Raw genomic sequence first — 27060 nt, 5'->3', positions numbered from 1 at the left:
GGAGTTTGCAGTGCTCACAACAGCAGCGGTGAGCTGAGTGGGCTCCATGCTTGCCATGGTATGGCGTCTGCGTGAGAGCAGAGTTGCAGCAGAAGCTGTGGATGACTATGACTGTTAGCAGTCCTACTGCACTGTCTGCTGACAGCAGTATGGCATCTGCACGGAAAAAAGGTGTGAAACGATTCTCTGCTGCTGCTTTCACGGAGGGAGACAGACGACATGTACCTAAAACCACCCGTGACGATGTTTTTTCCCAATCAGGCATTGGGAGCTCAACCCAGAATTCCAATGGGCAGCGGAGACTGTGGGATAGCTACCCACCGTGCAATGCTCCGAAAGTCTATGCTAGCCATGGTAGTGAGGACGCACTCTGCCAACTTAATGCGCTTAGTCTGGATATATGCAATCAACTGTATAAAACTGATTCCTAAAAATTGACTTCTATAAGATCGATCTAATTTCGTAGTGTAGACATACCCTTAGTAGGGCCACACTTTGATGGGACATGAAATCAAAGCACCCATTGCACTATTTGAAAAGACAAATTCCAGTTTCCTCCCTAAAACAAAACACAACAAAACCACAAGTTCCAATACTCAAGGCACTGTGAGCATCTGATTCTTGTTTATTTACACAGTTCTTGCACATATGCATCCCATTCATTGCTTTGTAAAGTAGGTGAGATACTAGGAGTATGAGAAGCACAATATAATTTCAAAATTCTATTCCAATTTGTAAAAACTTAAAATCATAGTCTCTGGGTGTTATGCCATTTTCCCAGGAATAAGGCATCAAGCCCGAGGGACCAAGCGCCTCCCCCCTCCCCCCATGATAAGCAGATTCATTAAATTTGTATTGCAGAAGCATCTACATGCTCTAGCTTCATTGTGGGCTGGGTGATGTACAAACATAACATATAGTCCCTACCCTGAACAGCAATAACAGTCTAAGAAATGGGTAATAGCTTAACCAGAAGAAACACAATTTTGTGGCTTATACCATATGTATATCTTTTAGCAGGTATTCACTTGCAAGCCTCAGAGCCCTGGGGTGTGTCCTGTTTCAAAGATGTACAAAGTTGATGTCACAGGAATGGATAGTCAACTTTCCACCTTATTAAAAATGCTTCAGGGTTAACCAGACCTGCATACGGTCATGAAAATTGCCCAGCCCAGCCATAAAACGTACTTGCTCATCCTTTAACATGATGATTGATAAAATAAAATAATAATAATAATGACATTTCACTTGCCCGTTTAAACAACAACTCTTTCTGAGGAAGTGGGTGAAAAGTTTTGCAAGGCTGCCCTTAATAGTCCTGCCAGCCCCTGCCATCACTGGCCGGTGTATTAAGGGAACTCCTGTTACTTTGATTTCACGACTTCTCCTTGCAGCCAGTGTCCCTGCTGGAGGCGGAACGGCTCCTGCTCCCACGTGCGCGCTGCCGAGCCGCGGCACTTCCCGAGGGGGAGCACTGAGGCGGGAGAGCAGAGTCAGGGGCCGGACCGAGCCCCATGGCGGAGTCCGGGGGGGGGAAAAGCCGGTCCCGGGGGGGACCCTGGCTCTGTCAAGGCGAGCCAACGCCATAGCGCGCTGGGGGTGGCTCAGCGGTCACCGCGGCGGAGGCCCAGCCTGAGGAGCCCTGCAGGTGGCTGCGGCCTCGGGAGGGCCCTGCCCCGCGCTACCGGCAGCCGCCACGCCCAAGACCCTGGGGCACCTCAGCCCCCCGCGCCGGGGATGAGCCACGTCGCCCTGACTGGGGCGGGCAGAGGCCGGACACTGGAGCATGCGCGGTACCATCTGTGGCAACTGCCTTCCCGGCGCGCGGCGGGCCACGAGGAGGGGGCAACGGCGCGGGGCGGCCCGGAGCCCGAGCCCGAGCCGCGTAGGCGGCGGAGACGCGCGGCCTGGCCGGCAGCTGAGAGTTGGGGGCGCCCTGGGCGGCGGGGGTTGCCAGGGTGGCCGCGCGGTTTGTGGGCCCCCCCCAGCCCGTGGTGCTGCCCCCTCTGCTTCTTCCAGGCCGGCCTGGTTGCTGCCCCTGTGACCTGTCTGGGGAGTGCCCCGGGCTCCCACAGCTCCCGGGGCAGGGCCCCTCTTGCCTGGCGGTCCGCTCTCCGCCCGGTGGGGCTTAGAAAGGAGAGTCACAAGCCGCGGCCATTTTATAGGCAGCTCGGTCACAGCCGCGGACGCGTGTGTGGGGTGGGGGGAAGCGTGGCGGGTTAGACTTCATAGAAGTCCAGGTGCGCCCCAGAGGCGAAGGTGTCCTCCAGCAGCAGCGTCACTAGCTTTCGGGCGGACACGCTGCAGTCCAGCAGCTGCCCGCTCTGCTTCATGCGGAGGAACTGCTGCCGCACTTCCGGGTCTCCGGACTTCGTGCGGGCCAGCTGCTGCATTTCCGTGTCCAGAGGCCCTGGGGCATAGCTGAGAACGCGGACGTCCGGCTTCTCAAGTGCCAGCACCTGGAACATCATGTCCCGCGAGGCCTTCCCCGTGCAGTACAACGTCCAGCTCTTGAAGGGCTTCAGGGCACATAGTGAAGAGATATTCACAACAGTCTTGCACAAGCCAGGGTGCCCTGGGAAGGCCTTCAGGATGGAGGATGTGAGGCAAAGAGCCGAGGTGACATTGAGGGCAAAGTAGCTGTTGACTTCGGCTGGGCTGGTGAAATCCACAAAGGATTTGGAAATGTCTCCAAGTGATCCTGCATTGTTGATGATGAGGAGCCGCTCCAGATTAGCCACTCCAGGCAGCTCGTCCTGGACTGCTCGGAGCACCAGCTGTAGCCCGTCCTCCGTGCTCAGATCGGCCTGCACGGAATGCACTTTCAAGCTGGGGAAACTGGACCGCAGCTCAGCCTCCAGCTCGGCCAAACCCCCCTGGGATCGGGCCACTGGGATCAGGACGGAGCCAGTCTCCAGCCGCGGGGCCAGCAGCAGTGCCAGGCACCGGCCGAAGCCCCGGGATGCCCCAGTGAGGATGCAGGCTGCCTTGCCCAAGGAGACTTGCCTTTTCCCAGCTCTCTCTCCAGCTTCCATCTTCTCGCTCTGGCTGCCTGGCCTGGCCTGGCCTGCAGCTAGAGAGTGGGCGGGGCTGGCTGAATAGGTCAAGGGGCTGGTTTTAGGCTCCGCGTGATTCTTCCCGCAGTCAGTTGCGCCCAGCGTTCTGAGAATCACAACAATTTAAAAGTGAGGTCCAGTCCTTTTTTTGCAGCAGACAGTTGCAGCTCAGAGAGAGCCCCGATTGGTCCCTCCCCTGCATCTGCAGCAGCCGATTGGTCCATCCCCCTGCAACCCCGGTTCCAGTCGTGGGAAGGGGGTCCCGCAGGGAGGCACTGACGGACAGCTGGCACTGGGTCCTTGGCTTGTGCGTGCCACTGTGACAGGGAGTGACACTGCCCCTCACCTCCAGTGAGTATCCGCACCACAGGTACCATCCAGGACCCCCCTCCCCCCGGTAATCCTCCCAGTAGTACACGCCCTTCCAGCGCCTCCCTGCTCCCTTCTGCCTAGTGTCCTCTTTTGGGGAACATGAAGTATGGTAACCCTGTTCCCTTGGTGGGTGATGCCAGGCCAGAGTCCTACCATCCCCCTGGGAACTGACCCTGCCAGGAGTCCCGCCCTCCCCCCCCCCCCCACCTTCCCCTAGCTCAGCCGCCCAGGAGTCCCTCTGACCAGTGCTGGTGCTAGCCCACTGGGGGCCCTAAAGAAGGATATTTTGCCCCCTCTCCCCCCACCACACACAACACATACTAATAATTAATAGGGGGTCCATGGCAATGTTCCCTCTAATTTTTGACAGGTTGTGTGCGCAAAAGATTTCTTCTGTGCAAATTGTTGTGCTTCTGTGCAAATTTTTGTGTGCGCAGTGTTTTGCTGTGTGTGCGGGGTTTAGGATCTGTGTGTGCGTGCACATGCGCACAGCTTAGAGGGAACAGTGGTCCATGGAGCTGCTTGGGACTGTAAGCAATTGCTTAGTTTGCTTATGCCTAGCTTATGCCTCCGACCCCCAGAGCCTAGGGTTGCCAATTTTGGTTGGACATATTCCTGGAGGTTTCATTACATGACATAAGAACATAAGAACGGCCATACTGGGTCAGACCAAAGGTCCATCTAGCCCAGTAGCCTGTCTTCTGGCAGTGGCCAATGCCAGGTGCCCTAGAGGGAATGAACAGGTAATCATCAAGTGATCCATCCCATTGCCCATCCCAGCTTCTGGCAAACAGAGGATAGGGACACCATCCCTGCCCATCTTGGTTAAAAGCGATTGATGGACCTATCCTCCATGAACTTACCTAGTTCTTTTTTGAGCCCTGTGTAGTCTTGGCCTTCACAACATCCTCTGGCAAGGCATTCCACAGGTTGACTGTGCAGTGTGTAAATCTTTAATTAAAATTAATCTTTAATTTCTGGAGACTCCAGGACAATCCTGGAGGCTTGGCAACCCTACCTCAGCCCGACTGACTCCTGTGCCCCCCTCTGCTTGATCTGCCAGGAGCGGGTCCTTCCAATGGGAACTGAAGGGAAACTCTGATTCTTGGGACTGATCTCCCCATCCCAGTACTGGGGGATGCACCCTGAGCTGCCCACTCCAGTTGGGGCTTGGCCTGTGCAGCAGGGATGGGCCAACTCATATAGGTAAAGTAACCCCTGTTCTTCCCCCTCTCCCAGCCAAAACCACCTCTGTATCCAGACCCAAGCCTCTGTCCCCTCGGCCTGGGAGGCTCACTCGGAAATGTGTAGACATAGCCTGTGAGGCTCTGAAATGTTCAGAAAAGTCATCCAGCTGGGGAGCCAACCCCCCAGTGCAGAAATACTATGATAAAGGGTGTTTGCCTTGCGTTGCTGGCCCCTCTGCTAAGCCCACAATGCTGCATATCTTGGGCCTGATCCTTATACCAGTGTGACTGTTGCCTTCAGTGGAGTTCCTCCTGATTTATTCTGGCATGCCTGAGAGGAGAACTTTTTGTTGAGAGGCTATGCTATTAAGATTTCCAACCGAATGATGCTGACTTAGGAGGTTTGGATGGTTCAGCTATTGCTGGAAAAAGCCTATGAAATTTTGGCTCTCAATTGAACCTAGTTTGTTGCTTCTTTTGGAGCTGACTTCTGCCAATATGGGGATGGACATAGTCACTGAATCCTGAAGGCAACATTTTGCATACAAATAATTGCACAAAAGGGTACAGAGAGCAGGATTTCTCGGCCTAGTTATCCGTGGGCAGTTTTCAATAAGTCACTGCCTGCTTAGAGAATGCTTTCCATTTCTAAGCTTATTGTGATACAGAAACCTTATGAAACCAAACCAAAACATCGAATTTTCACTATTGAAAGGCTTAAAAAAAGGATCCTGTCATTCTTCTGTTTTTGGTTTTTGTTTTTAATTTTGGAAATAAATCTAGACTAGGGAGTAAGCATTCCAAAACCATTATTCTGTGTACATTATTGTTGCTATTGTGATAATAGAGAATTTTATTTATTTTTATGCCAGCTTTTACTGTGAAAACATATTTAGTCTGGTTTTATCAATCCTTGTTATGCTTGTCCTTGGAACATCTTTTGCGTATTCAAGGTTTGTAGTTGACAAGTTTACTGTAAAAAACAAAACAAAAAATGTATTGTTTTTACAGAATAAATTTATTGGAATGTGTATTGGGAGTAAGGTTTGAGGTTGTAAGCAACTAAGTTAGCGTCATATTTCGCTTTCTACGTGTAATAATGTGAGGTATTAATGTAATTCAAGTATTAAAGCAAAACATTCTATTAACACCGAGTTGACAATAATAGAGAATGACAACAGAAATAAGGCTAAATCAGCAAATTACATGCATTTTCTCAGTATTTGCTTCAGTATGCTTGATTGACTGCATATGCATAAGGATGTGTATCTCTTTATCACAGTGATGGTCGTTGCTAAAGGAAGCTGATTAGCTTCAAGCTTCTAGCTAATGTCTGTGTCTGAAGTGGCAGTGCAGATAATAAAGATAACAATACCAGTGCACTGCAAGGGGTGCTGCTCCTTCTCAGCCAGCTCTTGGGTGGGAAAGGAAGGAGCCGACCAACCTCTAGCTCCTTCTCTGAACAGAGTGCAGGGAAAGATGGATCTTGGGCCAAGCCTCCCACCTGAAGGAGTCATCATTATTGGGCAGTTTTCTCCTGCACGTCAATGCTGAACTGCCACTAGGGAGCCTGCAGAGGAAAACTGGAGACTCGGAGACAAGCCCCCACACTGTATCACTTGTTTAGAATTCTCCTTTTGAAAAAGTCCATATTCTGGTCCCTTGCACAGAGTAGCAAAAGAATGTGAGCATGGAGAGAATCTAAAGTTTTTCTAAAGATAAAGACCCGCCATATACTATGTAAAATAGGCTTATCTTCGTTATCATTAATTTTTCTTTTTCCATTACCAGCCTCAAGAAAGCCATTTGCCATTCTACCTTGTGTTATAATCTCATCAGATATCTTACACCAGCATTTCTCAAATGTGGCCACCAGGGGCTTTTCTTGCCGCCACAGCAATCTGGGCTGTGATGGCGGGCGAGGGGGGGAGGAAGTAGTCTCCTGCCCTCCTTTCCCTTGCTCATGGATGCTCCAGCTTAGTGTTGATTGCTGAGTCCGCCAGCAGGGGTTGGGCCCTACCCCTCTCTGGAGACACATGGGGCACAACCTTGAGGAGCAGGCAGCCGGTGCGTTCCCCACCTTCCCAGGGATGGTGGGGCTCAGGCTTTGGGCTTCAGCCCTGGGGTGGCGGGGCACAGGCTCTGGCTGCAGAGCTTTGGGCTTTGGCTGCAGGGCTTTGGGCTCCAGACCCCCGCTGCCTCCCCTGACCTCCCATCCAGGGCTTAATTTGTCTCCAGTCTTGGCAGGGCTGAGTAAGTCTGCTGTGAAAAATGATACTTTTGTGTTTGTTAATATCACTTTCACAACAGACTTACTAGCTAGCAATAAATAAATTACAATGGTTTGGACCTGTGCATATTTATTTGTTTTTCCTAAAGCTAATTAAATATTTTAGGAAAAAGTGGGAGAGTGGCCATCAGCAAAAGTTGGTGGCCACACTTTGAGGGCACCAGAAAATTGTCCTGAGAACCCCTGTACACTATGCAGGGTCTGGGCTGGTCAGTATACTTGGATAGAGCTGCAAGAATGCTGCAGGAATAAGTGATGCTAGCAATTCAGAAGGTGGTATTCTTTCCACAGAATCTTTTGAAACAGTGTCCTGGTGTGATGTTATGGGACCCTGTGCTGCTAACAGTATCACCTCTCAGAGAGGGTATAAAAGAAAATTCCTTCTCACTTGTAATCATTAAAGTTTGCATAGCACTATTTGTGTGAGTAGATCTATTAGCCCATGTGCTGGCTGCATCCCACTTTGGCTAATTACATGCTGCCTAAATTCCATCTAATTTCAACTGGAGACACATTCCCAGATAGAATATTATAAATGCCTCGTCACTATGGTAGCTAGGTTGCTTTACTTTTCTCCCTAAGAACTGTTATATGGTGTTGCTGATGCAGAGTGTATTTTGCATTCTGCCTCAGCTGTAGTTTCATTTTAATAGTCAGCGAGTGATCCTAATATATACAGTCTGCAAAGCGCATTTGGATCTTTTTGGAAGAGGGGTGCAACTGTACGTTAAACGCATTCCCTGTGTTTCGTCCAGCTCTCTGTATCGGCTGTCAGGGAAACAATGCTGCTGCTTCATTTTATGACAGAAGCTGCATAGTAGAAATGTATGCAGTGCCGTGACATGAGTCATGCTCTTGTTTTTTCTCCGCTTTTAAAAAGTGCTATTTGTATCCCATAACATTAATCATAAGTCCTAAAATTACTTTCTCAAATATCACTGAGCAGGCATGTCCTCGTTAAGCCTTGATTGTTTGGAAAGGCAGATAGCTCCTCCTTCAAGAAACCTCAGCGAGACAGGCTGTGGCAAGGAGTGGAATAATACCAAAGAACATTTGTCATTTTCCCTAGTGTAGCCACCCCAACAGAATGTCATCTCCAGCCTTGTGTCAACTTGACAAGGAATTAATAAGCAACTTGGAGATGATGGCTAATGGAACTAAAAGAAAAGCAGAGGAGAGTATGAGCTACATGTTTCGACCATGCAACTTTACCCTCAGAAATCTAGCAGCCAGTTTCAGGGCTCCATGTGAATAGTATTGTGGGAACAGTACTAATGATAAGATGTGGTTGGGGAACACTGTCAGCATAGTCGGAAAGATCCCTGGGACTGATGGTGAAGAGAATGGAAAGTCTCTCAGGGACCAGCAGGTAGTTCTGTTTTGTTTTACCCACTTTTGTCTTGGAAGACAAAAAAGAAGGGTTTCTGCCCCTCCTATACTGTCCTGGCTCTTTGTGTATGTGAGTGATATTGGCCCATACAGAGGACAAGTGACCTATTGCTTCTGCTAGCTCAGCAATTAGTTCTCCTTTAGCTCATGGGGTAGAAGCCTGTGTTTTGGCAATTGAAGGGCCAATGTCCCAGTCCTGGCTTCTCACTCGTGTGTGTCTATAGATGTGGATTTATTATCCTCTGTTCTTCCATCTCATGAATGGTACAGGAGAGAGAGCTCTAAAGTAAAACTGCTAATCTGTGGCATCCTTAGTAAAGCTGGCCTCTCTCTTGTGGCAGTCCCATTGTTTATCGATGTGATTCTCCATCTCCATGTCTAGTCCCAGGTGTAGAGGGCAGAGGACTAATTAACATGTTCCTAATTGCAAAACAACTGATACTCTCAGATTGAGCTGATTTTTGAGTGAAAACAATAAGCTGCTTCCTGATTATAGCTCTACCCCACTGAGGTGTTTTAGGTCCTCAAGCATCAGTGGTTGAGTTAAATTCCAGCGGATGAGAGGGAAATCGTTCCAGAAAAGCGAAGGAATTGGTCTGACTGGAAAGCAATGAGGATGTTACTGCTTTCTTTATATTAACATGAGGTATCAAACATGGACTGTGTAAAGCACTGGTCTCAGGAGAGGTAGAGCTATTATTATTATTACTTGTATTGCAGTAGTGCCTGGAGGTCCACTCTGATGGCAGAGTCTGCTAAGTCACTATGATGAAGCATGAAGGGATGACAAATAAGTGTTTCATACCTACACTGGCATCAGATGTGCTTTGTAATTCAAGGGGAGATGAGTGGGAAGGCAGCAACAGAAAAATCCAATTCCAGTCTTTCCCAGCAGCTATTCCTCTGAACTAGTGATGCAGAGAACGTTAGGGTAAAGCAGAGAAAATGGAGTAAAAATACTGAGTTTATTGGCACAGTGTTGATAATCAATTTTCCAATATAAAGAATCAGCGAAAACGTGTCTTTTGGGAACTCCCTTACTGAATAGCTGTGACCCAGGTGCACAGCTCCCTATGACAGTGCAGTCAGAGGTGGATTCCCAATGCTCATTCTGATAGAAAATTCATCTTCACCAGGTCAATGTTTATTGGCGCAGTTCTCTGGAGTGCTCCAATCAGCATAAAAGAGCAATCTGTTTTTAGTATTCCCATACAAGGTTAGTCTATGAATTGTATTTGTATGTGTATGAAGTATAGGAAGACACAGACTGGGGTTAGCATAGTAGGATCTGCCACTTCATTTAGCTTCAACATACCTGTGTTTAGCTGTGCAATTATTACATTTGAGAGAACAGGAGGCCCCTCTCTCACACACACTGTCAGAGCATAGGCCTCAGTTATCTTAGCCCCTCAGAACTTCTTGTTACCCCCAGAGTGTATGTATATGAGTTAGGGGGTGCGCAGTTTAATGTGTATAAAAGTATTTAAAACTTTGTTTGTTTGGATAGCTGAATAAGATGCACATTTTGTGAATGCCCCACCACACCATATTTTGATATCTAACAGTGCAATACAGGACCATCGATTTAAGACAACAGACAACGCTGGTTAGTCATGTGTAAGTTGTAGTCATAATGACAAAACTGCTTTGGTTAATAAATAAAGAGTTTCTTAAAAATCAGACAATGCTGGGGCCTGGTTGTTTTTATTTGAAAACATTTTTAAAAAGTAAGCACAAGTTTACAATTACATGTTGACTTACACATTTTGTATATAGATCTAATGAGCAGCCAACAATTAGTATTATAAGTTAAAATATATACATGTAAATGAGATGCTACTAACAAATACCTATTACTATTGGAAAAAGGGTAGGAAGGTTTGGGGTTTGTGCACATTGGAGATTTTGTCAGTGTATCTGATTTAAAAGTAGCCATGTCTCTGTTATTGACATAAGTATAATTTTTTTAATACCCATAAGTTTTATGGATAACCTATCTCATGATTTACTAAACTGTTTATTAATTATAATTCTGTTAGAAGACTTCCATTCTGAAACTAAGGCTACATTAGCTAAGAGAAGCTGATGCAAGAAAGAACAATAATTATGCCATCTTTACAAGCCAATAAAGTAAGTCAGAATTAATTTAATTAGTTTATTCAAAATATCAGTACAGTGAAATCTTAGAGTGGTGCAATTATATTTGTTGGCTGAGATGTTTCGCTATGGCACAAAGCCTGTTTTAAATAGACCAGACAATTTTTTTCTACGTATTTGGGCCTGCAAACCAAAAAAATCTGCCTTCCACAGTCCACTTTGGCTTGAGGGCTGTTGCAGTTCATGAACTGGACCATGCAATGGACATATTTGCAGTCTAGCACGATTTAGTGTTTAAAAAAAGGATGATTTTGGCCAGAGATGCAGCTGCATTTTTAGGTGATTTCAATTAGGGGCAGTTCCTGCATGTGCATGGGAGCTGGTTCTGTGACAAATAAGGTGCTGGTTCTGAGCAGGCCTGGCTGTGATCCAGGGAAGGGACTACGAAGACTGTAAACAAGGTTTGGTTTTTGCTACTGCTGAGCTGACGGTAGCTGTACATGTACATAACGCACACACATACATCAAGTAGCTGGTAGTGAACCTGGGAAACAGGAGTGATTTCAGCATAGTTTATGCCAATTTTTTTCTAACTCCTTCAGTCGACACAAACTGTGACGAAGTAAACGGAGTTCAATTTTGTTAGGCTTTGGTATTGGCCAACTGCAGCACATTTCCAGATTCACCCATGATTAATATTGCTGCCAGTCATTTCTGTAGGCATATCAACAGGAACATCCTTCTGTCTCTTGGGACTCCCTTTTTTTGGTATAACTAGAGATGAACCCAAGAGACAGAATTCGGATCCAGATAATGAAAATCCTCCAAGTTCTGGGATGCCCTCTCCAGCTGGAACTGCATTTTTAAATTAAATGGAACTGTGTGTCTTTGTTGGAATTCTCTCAGAACTCAGGCTCCTGAGAAGGAAGGAAGAAGGCACCACACTGAAAAAGAGTAGGTGAGGATAACCCTGTACCCTTGATTTAAGGGTCAGGAATGACATTCTAGTGGTATAAATTGCTTTGATGTAAACAGAATTATCAATAGAGTATGTAAGTCAGTGGAGCACTGCTATCTGGGAAGGAGTACGGTAACTCCTCACTTACCGTTGTTACATTGCTGATCAATTAGAGAACATGCTCGCTTATAATGTCGTTTGGTAGCCATCTGCTTTGTCCACTGCTTGCAGGAAGAGCAGCCCGTTGCAGCGAGCCGGTGAGGGCTTGGAACCAGGGTGGACCGGCAGCCCCCTATCAACTCCCCTAAGTTCCCTGTGCAACAGTCGCCCAGCAGGCTATCAATTGCCGGCAGTTCAGCTGTCCCTCCCCCCCACTGCCATGTGCTGCTCCTGCACCCTGCTTACCCCATCTCCATAGAGTAGGGGGACACAGGACAGGGCTCAGGACAGAGGGAGCTTCCTGGCAGCAGCTGCTGTGATCTCAGCTTGCTGATTAACTTAACAAGGTAGTGTACTTAAGAGTGGGGTCAGCATACTTGAAGGGGAAATGCGCATCTCTCTCTCTTACACACAGAGTGTGTGTGCCTGTCTCTGTCTGCCATGCTGTCTCCCCTCCCTCCATTCCTGCTGCCCTGCAGAGTGTGCGGCTAGAGTAACATCAATGAGTTAACCCTTGAGGGCTCAGCCAATTGCTAGTTCATCATTTAGCAGTAAGCCATTCCCTGGGAAATATCCCTCCCTCCGACTCTACCACCTCAACCAAGCTTCACAATTATCATCGCTGTGTACAGTATTAAATTTGTTTAAAACTTATACTGTGTGTGTGTATATGTGTGTGTATATATATATATAGAGAGAGTCTTTTGTCTGGCAAAAAAAAATTCTCTGGAACCTAACCCTCCCCTCCCCCAAATTTACATTAATTCTTATGGGGAAATTGGATTTGCTTAACCTTGTTTTGCTTAAAGTCGCATTTTTCAGGAATATAACTACAACGTTAAGTGAGGAGTTACTGTACATGTGTGAGAAACATACTACATTAAGAATATCATTCCACCTAACTAAAACTTTATTTAAGAAATGCACAGTGGGGTCAACATCTGCAGCCGGCACCATGGAAAGTAACAGAGCTGAGAACATAGATAACTCAGAACAATGGAAGCTTAATGTTTCTGTTGTCACACACCTGTACTGTAGTCTATTCCATTCCCACTAGCCTGCCCCACACTCAAGAAAGAAGTGTGTCAGAAGTTTTATAGAAATGTGTTTTATTTTCCAGAAATAAATATGTCACAAATTTACAATACACAATCCCACTCCTGTATTTTAATAAAATCAATGCATATCTCATGCAAATGCAATGCTACAGAGGAGGTACATTATCTCCTTTACCCAGCCATTAAACCAGATTTAGGACTTCTCTGTAGTATCAAACCTGAGCTAATTTCATGTCTATCTACATTTTGTAATGCATTCATCATGGTAGTATCCAGTATAATAACCACCATTTTTTGTAGAACCACTAAAACTAAGCCTGCTGCTCCCTGCCGCTCCAAACAAGATACAGACCCGTAGAGAACATTTCTACAACGGTGAATACTTTGTTGGGGGATGGCACTTGGTGTCATAAAAAAACAGAACATGGGGAAAAGTAGCATCTTTCTGGTCAGGAACACCTCTTCCTTTGCTCTAGTGTTGTCTATCAAGTTAAGGTCAAAGGCTCCAATAATCAGAGGATAAAAGAAGCATTTCAAATCGCACTGTAAATCACACTCTCTCACTGGTTCCTCTATTACTAGAATATGCTAAAGAGAGTTTAAAGAGGATAAAACTTTTACAGAGATAATGACCCCAATTCTCCAGTGTGCCATGGCTCCAGCACCACAAAGCTGCCCGAAAGCTGGCAGATCCAAGCACGGGAGGATTCCCTCAACCCAGGGAATGCTTCGCTGCTGGCATGGCCCTTTGGGGCTATTGGGAATGGGCATATATTATAGCAGTGGTAAGATTGCTCTATTTCATGCTGAGGCTGGATCTTTGAATGCTGTCTTTATCATGCAGTCCTACAGAAACAGTATGCCAAAGTGCATGCTTGTCCCACTTCCTTTCATTAAGTCTCACTGTTTCCAAATGAATGACTCACAGGGCTGCATGACTTATCAAGAGATAAATGCAATAGCATTAACACATGTTATCATGTAATAATGTAAAGATTATTGCTTCCAATAGTATTAACTGCACTGCTTGCACAAGTTAACGTGTATCAAATCAGCAAATCAGTGCATAAATCCCAATTCATTGCTGTACTGACCAGGAAAAGAGTTGCGGACAAGCATGCAAAAATCCTGGAACCAGCCATTGTAGAACTGGCATTAGGGTTATTTGCTAGGCCTGTCCCAGTCCCTGGTGTAGGGGCTGTGTCAGGGCAAAGAGGGGGCACAACCAGAGTGACCTGAACTATGCTATGCTCTGCTTTCCAGCTTCCAGAGGCTGAGGAGATTGCTAGAATTTACACTGGGGACCAGGCAGGGCCTTGAACAATCGTAGAAATATAGGACATGCAAAGGTCACTTTCCACACATCCCCCCCAAGGTCACTTTCCACACACACACACCCCCCACTCTCTTCCTGCCCCACGTGCAGAAATGAATAACTAGGAATATGGCCCCCTGATGTTTGGTTTTGTTCACCTTATCCTAGAAAGCTTTGTATTACCCAAGAGCAGCAGCAGCAGCAGCAAATGGACACCAGGTCTCAGACAATCTAAGGGTCACATCCTCCCATTTGCAGTCAAAAAATGCAGAAAGTCTTAAGGTCAGGACTAACGTACCTCAAAATTAAGCTGTGTAATTGAACATGTGTATTATGCCCTTCAGTCTGCAATTACAGCTACAAATAACTACCGAGGCAGTCAGAAATCTGAAGATACTGTAGGGAAGAGGCTACGTACTGCACTGTTACACACACTGCATGGCAGCATGTGTGCCAAAGGGCAAACCGCATACAAACCTCCTTGAGCCCCTAGCAAGCTGAGATAAAGGCCACAAACCTCCTGTGTAGCGTATGTACTGAAGGAGTGTCTCTTCCCTGATTCCTCCCACACTGTACTTCTTCAGACTGCACCGCCTGCTGGAGAATTTGCTGATCTTTTGTTGTAATAAATTGGTACAGAAGCATAGTGAATAGGAGGTTTTAGCTTGCGCAAAGCATTTTGAGGCAGGTTTTGAAACAAATTGCTGTACTTTTTGGTAGGCAAGCCAATCAAACAGGTGTCCTTACAGTATGAGGAACATTTAAGGAAACTATGTTTATTTACCCTTAAAATAAATTAAAAGTTTTCAAAATTGTGACTGTATGCTTCCAAAAGGGCCCTAAATGTGGAGTTATATGGCTTCATTGGAGAATCTTGATGGAGTTCTTTAGAAAACTTTATGGAATGTCCACAGAGAATTGGACAGGAGTTCTCTAGATTACTTTGCAGTAATAGATGGGAGAAATGGCTCATTTCTCTGCATAATTTCTACAGGTGAGTATTAGAGAGCCCTTACAGATTTTCTGTCTACATTCTATGAGGGGTCAACCCAAGTCTAAATTGGTCCCACAAAATCTGTCTGTAGAACCACTAGCTTCCAAAAGATACAGCAGAAATGAAAAATAGTCACTAGGAAAAAGAAGACATTTAAAAAAAATAATCTAGAAAACTGATCATAGAGTACTCTCCTTCCGTTTCCTAGGGGTTTTTTTTCCACTGCAATTTATCTAAAATGGTGTGTGAACACCAGCATAATTCTCTTTGAGATTCTTCTTTCCTTCGCCAATAGGAGAAATCCATGGAGCCAGCACTGTTCTGTTTGAGAGAGGGAAAATGGTGCACTGATGGCATGAGGTTCCTTAAAGTGACATTCCATCTCTCTTCTAGTCTGTGGAAGGGTCTCCTATAAACAGAATAAATTGGATGAAGTCTGAGATAATGAAGACAAGCTAGTTGTGTCAGAATTGCCAGTCATGAAGTCACTCATGCTCCTGAAATACCTGCTGCTAAGCCGGAGTGGAAGACAAAGTGTTTCCTACAGACCAAACCTCTCATCTACAGGTGATCCCCTAAAATCTCTTCTCTTCCACATTCTGAAGGACAGAGAAGAAAGTAGGAAGTTTCTGGTGAACTTCAGCAACCCATACAACTCCCTTGCTGGGAAGGATGGTCTGAGTAGATTAAGTTTATTTCATGTGCATAACTTTACTGTAGACCCTATTAATTGTTTGAAATGAGCTTCCAGAAGCAGAATAAGGATTAGGAGAAGCATCTCTCATAATCTGCTTTCCTCATTTTGTTCAGACAACTCAACTTTTTGAGTTTGAGCTATGGAGGTCTCAGCCATGGATGTCTCAAGCCATGATATCTCAGCTCCAGGTATCTTTCCTTCTGGTTGGTCCTTAGACCCTTGTTTTCCTTCACTGCTGGCATTCAGGGCTTCTTCCTTCTTGATATTAGCCTCCAGAGGGAAGCAGATTTTCACACAGTTCCTTGCCAAATCTTGTACCTCCATGCTAAGGGTTTTCACTTTCTCCTCATACTCTGCCAAGGCCTCCTTCTGGAGCTGCAAATAGGAAAAAAAATCAGTCACTCAGTAAATGAGAGGCGTGTGTCCTGGTGTCACTCTCAGAACACAGGAGAAGCAATGTAAAGTTCATTCCAAACTGGGTTTTTATAGAATTCTTAATTTGAAAAGTGAATTTAGTGCTGGTGAAAGAACTGGGTTTTAGCAGTGGAGGCTGAAATTCTTTACCCACAGTACACATACATCAAGGCAGTGACCGTGTAAACTTCTCATCAGAACCCCACCATGTCTCAATCCTGTTTTGGGAGGCTCATCTCATGAGGGGAGAGGGCAATTTATTGTCCATAGCTGAGGCAATCTTGGCTTCTCTGGTGAGGACTGTAATAGGGGTGCCAGTTAATTGTATTTTTTATATTTGTACCATAGTCCGTTGAAGATTGAACTGTGATCACTAACTCATTTCACATAGGCCATCAAGAAGCATTCCAGATGGTAACAATTTTTGGTCTCTATCAACTTGTATAGGTTGGAGTTGATGCAGTGACCTAGAGATGAGCTCCATGTTCTCCAAATCATACCATTTCTGTGTAACTTGTATGGGATGTGTCTGAAGTGGGAACTAATCATATGCGATATGTGTACATGGAATTGCGACTATACAGGGTGGTGTTATCAGAAGAGAGTTCATAAAGAGGACTGGCTCTCACATTAAGTCCTGGATTTACTGTGCTGAGTAACCACATTAAATCCTGGATTCTTCTTTGCCTTTACCTGGCTTTCTTTCTCCTTGATCTTTTCTAAACAATCTGCCTGCTTTTCTTCCAGTTTCTCTTGGTACTTGGCCATCTTTTCTGTCACCTTCAAGGAATAAAAAAAACAAATTTAAGTTTTAAAAGAGACATTTCTCAATGGAGCTGTATAAACATTGCAGAGAAAGTTCTGTATGGCCAAAGCTATATGTAACATGCTTATAAAGTGCGTGTCACATGCCCCTCTAGCCCTACTATTTCTGCCAGCTAATGGAGTTACTCCTTTAGTGTTCAAGGTGCTGTGTTCAAAAGCTGGTGATTACCTATAGTGATGGGGAGATCATTGCATGAACACACAATGTATACCATGGCTGCATCTGCTCATCACAACAGTGGCTCCTCCACGTACTGTAGAAACTGTGCTCAGTAGGGCCCCAGGGCAAAGATTTTCACACATGCTTAACTTTAAGCACATGAATAATCGCAGTGATAGTGGGACATAAAGCCATGTCTCTGAATAGCCATGCTAGAAAATTCTTTCCCTGCAGTAGCCTGCTAGGTGGATTTGCAGAAACCTGGAGAAATCTCTTTTATCTCCAGCTGGCAGGACCTACAATCCTTAGCAAGACTGTAGCTGTCTTCACACTATTACAGAAAGCATAGTCACTAAAGATTTGGATCTGCATATATCTTGAGGATCCAGTGCAGTAGGACTATATACCTAAGAGAACTCAATGTTTGCACAAAACAGTGAAGCGCACACAGTACATACACAAGACAACACCACCTGGGTGAGAACAAAGATGCTGCAGAAGGTTTCCACAGAGACACTTACCAGTTTGATCATCTGCACCACTTCCTGAATGTGTGAATTATTAATTTCTCTCTTTAATCTTTAAAAACACAACCACAGCAGGTATTATTAAAAATAAATCCTGTTTATCTATTATCTTTATCCAAGTCACCAGTTAGTCAAATGTCAGTAAAATTACCATAAATTCTCATGCTTAAGCTAGGGCTGCCCGTGTCCATATAGAAAGACCGAACTGCATTTATAACCAGGAAGGATATTACATTGTATATAAATGTACTAGTGGAAGTACCAATTTGAGGCACGGGCAAATAAAAAAACATAGAAAATTATTGTAACATGTACAGCAGGGGTAGACAACCTATGGCACGCATGCCAAAGGCGGCACGGGAGCTGATTTTCAGTGGCACTCACGCTGCCCGGGTCCTGGCCACCGGTGCAGAGGGCTCTGCATTTTAATTTAATTTTAAATGAAGCTTCTTAAACATTTTAAAAACCTTATTTACTTTACATACAACAATAGTTTAGTTAGATATGATAGACTTGTGGAAAGAGACCTTCTAGAAACGTTAAAATGTATTATTTTGGCACGCGAAACCTTAAATTAGAGTGAATAAATGAAGACTCGGCACACCACTTCTGAAAGGTTGCCGACCCCTGATATACAGTACAAAGGAAGGTGGCATATAACATTATATGTTCCAAGCTAATAAGCATCCAAAGTACCTTACTAAGGTTATGAGTCTCAAAAGTTGCATTTGGATCTTAACTGAGGCTAATAATAGATGCTCATAAATAGTCTCTAAAGAGAGGTTTTATGGAGGAGCTTCTTTTTAGCTTAATCTGAGATCCATTTCCACCAAGGTGTAGTGTAGGTAAGGACTGTTAGGAAAAGGCTGCATTCCCAGCCTTCATCTGAAAAACTGAAATGGCTGGAAGATATTGAGGCTTCTTTGCTACCTTAATGAGTAAGAGACTAAGATAAACAAGAGAGCAGAGCCTCTAGGATAGTGGAAAACACCAAAACGAAGGTACCAACCATACCAACTTGTGATAAGTCCCACAGGGAGATTCTTCTCCATGCAAACACACTGATCTAGTCAAGGTTTTCCAGCCTTAAGAACTACAGCAGAACGCTTTCATCCATTTGTAATGACCTCAGGGGGTTTTCATATGGACTCTTTGGGTCTGATTCTGAGAGATGTTGAGCACTCACAGCTCCTACTAACTTCAAAGGGAATTGCAGGTGGTCAGCTCCTTTCAGGATCAAACCATTTAAGGTTGTACTACGTGGAGCTGATCTTCCCCTATAACACTATGTGTATGGAAGGCGCTGCAGAGCAGTGCAAGAGCTAAGTGCAGACTGCAGCAGTGCCCTTACTACTGTGTCTAGAAATTTGGCCTCTCAGAGCATATGTGCCTGTTTACCAGACGGTGATGGCAACAGGGGGAGGGATGGAAATCCAGCCCACATGAAGACAGACCAAAGCTGGAGCAATACCATCCTGTGAGGGTACCTGAAATTAGGCTGATAAGGGAGTGAGGTATATGGGTTTGCCTTCCATGTCCAATTTAGTGGCGGTTACTAACTGCCTAGTGGTGATGAAGACCACAGTGCAATGGAGTTCCCTGCCTGGGATCGTTCTCTGTTCTGTGCAGACCAAGCCCTAGGCTGTCCAACCAGTACCTCTCCTGAGCAGTCTTGTCAATGGTACCCTTGGTCATGGCTTGGATTCGGTCCAGTCTCTTTGCCTCCAGCTTCTTCTTTATCTCTTTAGTATCACTGCAGAGATGAAGATGTCATGAATGACAGGACCAACAACCCTCAGACACTATATATGAACAACTGGTTTCTTTAAACACCTGTCTTGGAGAGCTTTTCATACAAGAATGGCAAACCTGGTAGCAAGGGAAAATTTCAGAAGAGATCTAAAATAAGACCCTTTGTTTACTGGATTTAAAATGTTCCTTACCCGAGGTGAGTGATCCTAGGAGCTAGGACAAAATACACATGGACATTATACTTGGGTTACATCATGCAAATCCATTCTGAATACTCTTAACACTTTGCTACACTTGTCTCCGCTAGACTATTGATAAGAGACACAGAAAGTACTCATAACCCTAAGTAAAAAGAAGCAGGAAGGCTTTGTATGATTACATGGGAAAGTTAAAAGAGGATATTTGAGCCAAACCAGTATTCATGAAAAAATAGAAATCCAGCCCATATGAAGTTAATAGAAAGGAGTGTAACCTATAGCAGATAACATATGAAATGGAAATTAGGAAGCCTTAGGGAATTTAAGAGCAAATAGCAAAGACAAAAACAAATAACAGGAAATTCTTTAAAAGAAAAGGAGTACTTGTGGCACCTTAGAGACTAACCAATTTATTTGAGCATAAGCTTTCGTGAGCTACAGCTCACTTCATCGGATGCATACTGTGGAAACTGCAGAAGACATTATATACACAGAGACCATGAAACAATACCTCCTCCCATCCCACTCTCCTGCTGGTAATAGCTTATCTAAAGTGATCACTCTCCTTACAATGTGTATGATAATCAAGTTGGGCCATTTCCAGCACAAATCCAGGTTTTCTCACCCTCCGCCCCCCCCCCCCCCACACAAACTCACTCTCCTGCTGGTAATAGCCCATCCAAAGTGACCACTCTCTTTACAATGTGTATGATAATCAAGTTGGGCCATTTCCAGCACAAATCCAGGTTTTCTCACCCCCCCCCCCTTTTTCCAAAAACCACACACACAAACTCACTCTCCTGCTGGTAATAGCTTATCCAAAGTGACCACTCTCCTTACAATGTGTATGAAAATCAAGGTGGGCCATTTCCAGCACAAATCCAGGTTTTCTCACCCCCCCCCTCCAAAACACATGCACACAAACTCACTCTCCTGCTGGTAATAGCTCATCCAAAGTGACCACTCTCCCTACAATGTGCATGATAATCAAGGTGGGCCATTTCCAGCACAAATCCAGGTTTTCTCACGCCCCACCCCCCAACTCACTCTCCTGCTGGTAATAGCTCATCCAAACTGACCACTCTCCTTCCAATGTGTATGATAATCAAGGTGGGCCATTTCCAGCATAAATCCAAGTTTAACCAGAACATCTGGGGGGGGGTAGGAAAAAACAAGGGGAAATAGGCTACCTTGCATAATGACTTAGCCACTCCCAGTCTCTATTTAAGCCTAAATTAATAGTATCCAATTTGCAAATGAATTCCAATTCAGCAGTTTCTCGCTGGAGTCTGGATTTGAAGTTTTTTTGTTGTAAGATAGCGACCTTCATGTCTGTAATTGCGTGACCAGAGAGATTGAAGTGTTCTCCGACTGGTTTATGAATGTTATAATTCTTGACATCTGATTTGTGTCCATTTATTCTTTTACGTAGAGACTGTCCAGTTTGACCAATGTACATGGCAGAGGGGCATTGCTGGCACATGATGGCATATATCACATTGGTGGATGTGCAGGTGAACGAGCCTCTGATAGTGTGGCTGATGTTGTTAGGCCCTGTGATGGTGTCCCCTGAATAGATATGTGGGCACAGTTGGCAACGGGCTTTGTTGCAAGGATAGGTTCCTGGGTTAGTGGTTCTGTTGTGTGGTGTGTGGTTGTTGGTGAGTATTTGCTTCAGGTTGGGGGGCTGTCTGTAGGCAAGGACTGGCCTGTCTCCCAAGATTTGTGAGAGTGTTGGGTCATCCTTCAGGATAGGTTGTAGATCCTTAATAATGCGTTGGAGGGGTTTTAGTTGGGGGCTGAAGGTGACGGCTAGTGGCGTTCTGTTATTTTCTTTGTTAGGCCTGTCCTGTAGTAGGTGACTTCTGGGAACTCTTCTGGCTATTACCAGCAGAAGAGTGTGGTGGGAGGAGGTATTGTTTCATGGTCTCTGTGTATATAATGTCTTCTGCAGTTTCCACAGTATGCATCCGATGAAGTGAGCTGTAGCTCACGAAATCTTATGCTCAAATAAATTGGTTAGTCTCTAAGGTGCCACAAGTACTCCTTTTCTTTTTGCGAATACAGACTAACACGGCTGTTACTCTGAAACCTGTCATTAATGTTCAACATGGCTAAAGATTAAGAATTGGGTGCCCCAATGTTCTGTACTAGAACGAGCGTTGTTTAATATATTTATTAATGATCTGGAAAATATGTTGAATAGTTAGTTGGCAACATTTGCACATGACACAAAACTATGTATTAGTCAAAACTAAAAAAGACTAAAGAACTTCAGAGAGCAAATACAGTTTAGTGTTGAAAAACGTGAGATAATGCACAGTGGAAGTAATCATTTGAATTACTCGTACACATTATTGGGTTCTAATTTAACCATAACCACTCAGGAAAAAGACCTGGATATCTTTCTGTGAAACGTAAAGGCAGTAAATTTAAACCCAATAAATAAAAACACTTTTTACACAACACGTAATTATTAACCTATGAAATTCATTTCTACAAGATACTATCCTAGCTAAGAACTTAGTAGGAGTCAGGCATTTATATTGACAATGCAAATATTGTCAATTACACTAAACAGGATAAAATATAAGGTCTATAAATCTTCATGTTTCAGGACATAAGCCTGCCTGGGGTAGGAAGAAATTTCCCCTCAGAGCATCTTACTCCATAAATTCATAGATCTCAAGGCCAGAAGGGATCATTGTGATCATCTAGTCAGATGTCATGTATAACACAGGCCAGAGGACTTCCCAAAATAATTCATTTTGAAGTATAGCAGATCTTTTAGACCATCCAATCTAGATTTTAAAATTGCCAATAATGGAGAATCCACCACAACCCTTGGTAAATTGTTCTAATGGTTAATTACCCTCACAGTTAAAAATTATAAATGTCCATTGTAGCATTTCCTGCATCTTCCTCTCATGCATTTGACACTGGACACTGTCAGAGAAAGAACACTCGACTAGGAGGTCACTGGTCTGGTCCGGTACGGCAATGCACATATGCCTAGATCCACAAACTGCAATCATCTTACAAACAATTTTACCTGCTGTACAATATTCCAAGCTGCTAGCCACATAAAACAGGGTGTTGGACAGCTAGATCAGCTCTAACTTCATTGCTACTGTGCTCTGAGGTGCAACATAGAGCGCCATTCTGGAAGTCAGGAGACCAGAGTTGTCCTCTCATCTCTGCCACTGACTCATAGCACGACCTTGGGTAAGTCACACAGTTCGCCTATTTGTATGATAGAGAGTGATGCTTACCCAGCTCAGTGCAGCACGTTGTGATCTACCAATGAAGTGCTATACTAGTATTACTTTGTTATTCAAATGATCAGAATTTACCTTTCTGACGATTCCTTCAGTGCCTTCAGCTCAGCTGCCTGCTTCTCCCTTGCTACTTCTATTAGTCTGGCAATTTGCTGTTCAAGGGATCAAAAAACAAACAAACAAAAAAAAACAACCCAAACAAGACCAAACAAGAGTACACAGTCAGGATCTTACTGATTCAGGTTTCTCTCTCCTGCCATTGACCTCATCCTCCATTTACTTACAGCAGTCAATTAATCTACATGGGTTTGGAAATACGACACTGTATCTGCAAATTGTGATTTGTGTATGTGGGCCAAGCTGTGTTGGTGGATTGCATCAGGTCACCATTGGTGGAGCTGTCCCTTTGGGTCACAGCATATATTTGTAGGGTATACCATGTGTGTATGTTCCTACTCTTTAGTTTGTGTGGGCAGATACAAGTGCCTCGGTTACACTGGGGCTCTGGGTTGCACTGTACTGGTGGGCAGTCATCGAGCTGGGTGACTCCTTGGCTATCACTAGATTTGGGCAGTGACCTATCTTCAGGTATTGTCTCTCTGGCTGTCACTCTCCCTGTGAGTGGTGATGCATCTGAGGGCACTGTGTCTACCAATGGCATTCAGTGGGATATGTTGTGTCTGATGGCACCATGTATATAGACCTGATCTTCGTTCCACTGAAGTCAGATGCAGAAAATACGCTGATTCCAACAGGAACAAGATCAGGCCCCGTGAGTAGCTCTCGGCCTGGGGGACATGCTGTGTGTGGGCATTGCATCTATATGCATTGCTTTGATTATGGCTGGCATGAAATCTGCTGGAGCGGCTTTAGTCCAACATGTCATCTGCAAGGATACAGCAATGTTGGTGACTAGGGCTGTGTTGGTGGGCATTCCTGTGCCTGGCTGCATCTGCAATGCTCTAATGGTAACAGTCAGTGAAGGTGTAACCTGGCTGGTGACACTTTCTGTGGGTCACCCCCAGTCTGTGAGTGCCCAGGTGGAGTACACATGCAGTCCATACCTCTGTGGCATGCTGCTCTTTCTTTTTCCGAATCCCATCAAACTGCTCTTCCCACAGTTGCATTAGGTGCATTTCCAGCTTCTGCTTCAGCTCCAAGACTCGGCTGTCAGCATTCTCTGCCATCTCTGCTGGATTCCCTCCTGCAATGACCTCCTCTACAGTCAAACTGCTGTTAACAGGAGGAATACAGGAGGAATGCTTACTGCAGCACAGAAGATAATCCATTCCACCTACTGCACCATATCAAAGCGTCCTTCCGTACACCTCTTAGAAAGGAATGTGCAGCTCCATGCACACCTATGGAAATATGTGATAGGCAACCCCCTTCATGCCTCTTTTTTGGAGGATGGGCATGAAGACAGGGAAGTGTGTGGCTCATGTGTGTTTCTCTGAGGGAAGCACTTAGCGCCGCTTGTGCGTGCAGGCAACAAAGCCTCCTGAGTGCTGCGCAGCACATCTGGAGATTTCTTATGCTGTATTTTACCTTTTCTTTTTCTGGGTTTTCCGAGGGCATGCGATCTTCTTCCTGCCACACTGGGTGACCAACTCTGAGAACAGGGCTGAATATCTCTGCAGCAGCTCTTCCCTGCGCTTGCTTCCCTTTCGCTCCAGCTCCTTCAGCTCCTTCTCCTGTTTCTTCAGCAGCTTCATAAAAAGCTTCATCTTCTGCAGCTCCTCAAGGCTGGCCGTTTGGAGCTCTAAAATACAGTATAAAAAGAGTCCTGTCTGTCTGTCTAACCCACCTACCTACCTCTCTCTCATGCAGACATTCTTGCCATACTCTAATTCCCTTTTGTTTCCGGCTGTTTTTCAACACTGCCTCCAGCACCTCCTCCCTTTCATCGGGGTAACTGCAAGGTCAATAAGCAACAGGTTGATTCATGGTCTGGGTACATGCCCGTGGAGCTGCCAGTTTTCTGTATTTTGTCCTGATGGTCAACCTAATTGAGTTGGGACACATCAGGATGTCGTGAGGCACAAGACAAATTCACAAAATTAAGCGTCCCACAAGCTAGGACAAATTTTAGTTGGAAAATATAGGGATGGAGTCGCAAAGTTATTTTAGGGGGGGGTCCCAGTATTGCCACCCTTACTTCTGTGCTGACTTGAGAGCTGGGCAGCTAGAGGGCAACTGCTGTTGTCCGGGCGCCCAGCTCTGAAGGCAGCGCCACCGCCAGCAGCAGTAAGGGTGGCAATACAGCAACTCCTCCCTACAATAACCTTGCGACACCCTCACAACTCCTTTTTGGGTCAGGACCCCTACAATTACAACACCATGACATTTCAGATTTAAATAGCTGCAAGCATGAAATTTACTATTTTTAAAATTCTATGACCATGATATTGACCAAAATGGACCATGAATTTGGTAGGGCCCTAATTATGATCAGTATACTCTTGTCTGGGGAATAATGGCCTCTAGTTCTAATATATGATATCCCTTCCATGGTGTCAGGAAAGAGTTTTCTAGTGGCTTTTAGGGGAGATGAAGGATTATGGGGAAGGGTGCAAGGGAAATGTTACAGAGACTCCATTATCTTTGGGCAGCAAGTCACTAGAACTCTGGTATCTGTGGTTAAAAGGTTATTGGGGTGCTAAGGAAAATAATGGTTTGTGCTTGGGAATCTGTAAGAATGTACCGACCTTTAGTTCTAGTGAACATTTGAAAGTGAGGAAATTCAGGGAGAAAGTGCAAACACAAATGTTTGAGTCAGGAAATTAGGCTTTTTGAACTATCACCTTCTAATGTAATGACTCAGATACTTGCTATATTAACAACTATCTTTATACAACCATAACTCCATCCTAACAATGTTTTTTTAATTTATGAATATCCTTTATTTGTTGAGTAATATATTCATAACTGTTATGTGTGCAAATTTGCAGCAGATGGATGGCAGTTATTTGGCAATTGATCCCAGTGGGGCAGTTTGACTGAGGGCAGGTAGATTCATCCTTGTGCCCTGTTTGGTGGTATATTCCGGCATGTTGGATTTTTATTTTGATGTTAATGTTGTGTAATGGTTTTATCACATAGCATTATGATGCAGACAAATAGGCAAATAATAAATGCATTAAATCAACAGATGGAGGGCTCAGTCCTCTAGGGGGCTTAAGCTGCCCTGTTGCCCTCTTTGTACTGCTTCTGACAGTGTAAAGGGGCCTTAAAGCCAGCAGATCTGGCCACTGTGGAATTCCTTTAACACAGGAGATTCTCTGGCTGGGGTACTGGCGATGCTGGCTCTCTGCTGCCTCCTACAGGAGCCCCTGGTACAGTGTGTGTGTTGAGGGCAAGCTGGGAGGCATTAGAACATGGCTGAAGTGCTGCTGTGCACATTCACAGCTGTTGCAATGTCCCCTTGGGGCCATAGGCAGCAGAGCACAAATTAGAGCAGTCCTGAAGCTATTCTAAATTATGCAGGATGGCTAAATGGGCCCCATTTGGCTCAGGATAGGGGAGTCACAAAGGTGGCTTAAAGCTATCGTTGTATCCCTTCTCCCTGAGCCCTTTAGAGTAATATCGGTGTAATTACCTGCAACTTCTTTTGCAACTTCTTTTATAGTTTCTTCCTTCCCCAGGGCCATAGCTCCTAAAACCACAGAAGAGATTCTTGTTCATACCTTACCTCTGGGCTGAAAATGGAGCAGTGGAGAATGGAGAGCTGGGGCTCCGCTCCATTCCCACTCTTGCTGAGGTGGTTACACTGGTGTAAGGGATGCTGTGTATATATTCCTGCATCAAATACCCTTGCTGCCATTTTTGCTGTTTGGGGAGAAACATTATACCCAGAAGCTGCAACAAGTCTCAGAAGGAACTCAGGGATCAGCTCAGCTGACCAACAGAGTGTCTAACATTCATCAGCACTCAACAGATACAATGGGACAGAACTTCAGTAAGGTCAGACTTGCCAGGTGTGGACTGCCTTCAACGTGGCTTCAATGGGATTTGAGGGACCCAGAATTTTGAAAGAGGCAATCAGGACCCCACAAAATTAGGCTTAGAAAAATAAGATATAGGTAAGGAACAGTGAGATGTTATTGACGAGAACCAAGTCATCCACTAAATCCATCAAGCTACATTTCCTGCCCCCAATGTTGGTGAGGATTTGGATAGCCTTGACCTCCCCTCATACCACTAGCATAATCAGGAGTAATCCAGTTGAAGTCAGTGGGCTTCTTAGACCAATGTGAAAATAGAGGAAAGGAGAGAATTAGCTTAGTGTGTATATATTTCTGAGAGAAAAAGATTCTATATCCTTGTATTGATTCG

The 27060-nt window shown here is 44.9% G+C and overlaps 2 protein-coding genes and 1 long non-coding RNA gene across 4 annotated transcripts in view; 1 reads left to right on the top strand and 2 right to left on the bottom strand.

Moving 5' to 3' along the window:
* Positions 1-2012: 2012 nt before the first annotated feature.
* On the bottom strand, positions 2013-3206 carry SPR (sepiapterin reductase). Its single transcript, XM_074955714.1, has one exon. The coding sequence runs from the start codon at positions 3033-3035 to the stop codon at positions 2220-2222; it is 816 nt and encodes a 271-aa protein (XP_074811815.1). The 5' UTR covers positions 3036-3206; the 3' UTR covers positions 2013-2219.
* Positions 3207-3705: 499 nt separating this feature from the next.
* Positions 3706-27060, top strand: part of LOC141989271 (uncharacterized) — a 212319-nt gene continuing 188964 nt past the window's right edge. Inside the window, exon 1 of the long non-coding RNA XR_012639952.1 lies at positions 3706-4634. This is a non-coding gene — a long non-coding RNA (uncharacterized LOC141989271). The remainder of the gene's footprint in view (positions 4635-27060) is intronic.
* The window catches only part of PLCB2 (phospholipase C beta 2), a 70973-nt gene continuing 57883 nt past the window's right edge, over positions 13971-27060 (bottom strand). Inside the window, exons 25-33 of one of the 2 annotated variants that reach the window (XM_074955715.1) lie at positions 26324-26380; positions 24274-24487; positions 23790-23958; positions 22801-22877; positions 19156-19251; positions 17493-17550; positions 16680-16766; positions 15696-15947; positions 13971-15284 (exon numbers count right to left, since the gene is read on the bottom strand). In XM_074955715.1, the coding sequence (XP_074811816.1) occupies positions 15105-15284; positions 15696-15947; positions 16680-16766; positions 17493-17550; positions 19156-19251; positions 22801-22877; positions 23790-23958; positions 24274-24487; positions 26324-26380 (1190 nt within the window). In that variant the 3' untranslated portion in view covers positions 13971-15104. Of the gene's footprint in view, positions 15948-16679; positions 16767-17492; positions 17551-19155; positions 19252-22800; positions 22878-23789; positions 23959-24273; positions 24488-26323; positions 26381-27060 lie in introns of both variants that reach the window. The other variant, XM_074955716.1, reaches the window with a different exon arrangement.

Source organism: Natator depressus, chromosome 6, assembly GCF_965152275.1.
Source record: "Natator depressus isolate rNatDep1 chromosome 6, rNatDep2.hap1, whole genome shotgun sequence".
Classification (NCBI taxonomy): domain Eukaryota; kingdom Metazoa; phylum Chordata; order Testudines; family Cheloniidae; genus Natator; species Natator depressus.
Note: the sequence above shows the minus strand (reverse complement) of the source record. Positions and strands in the feature narration are given on the sequence as shown.

Excerpts from the sequence above, each read along its gene's own strand:
- SPR (XM_074955714.1), bottom strand. The coding sequence starts at position 3,035 with ATGGAAGCTGGAGAGAGAGCTGGGAAAAGGCAAGTCTCCTTGGGCAAG.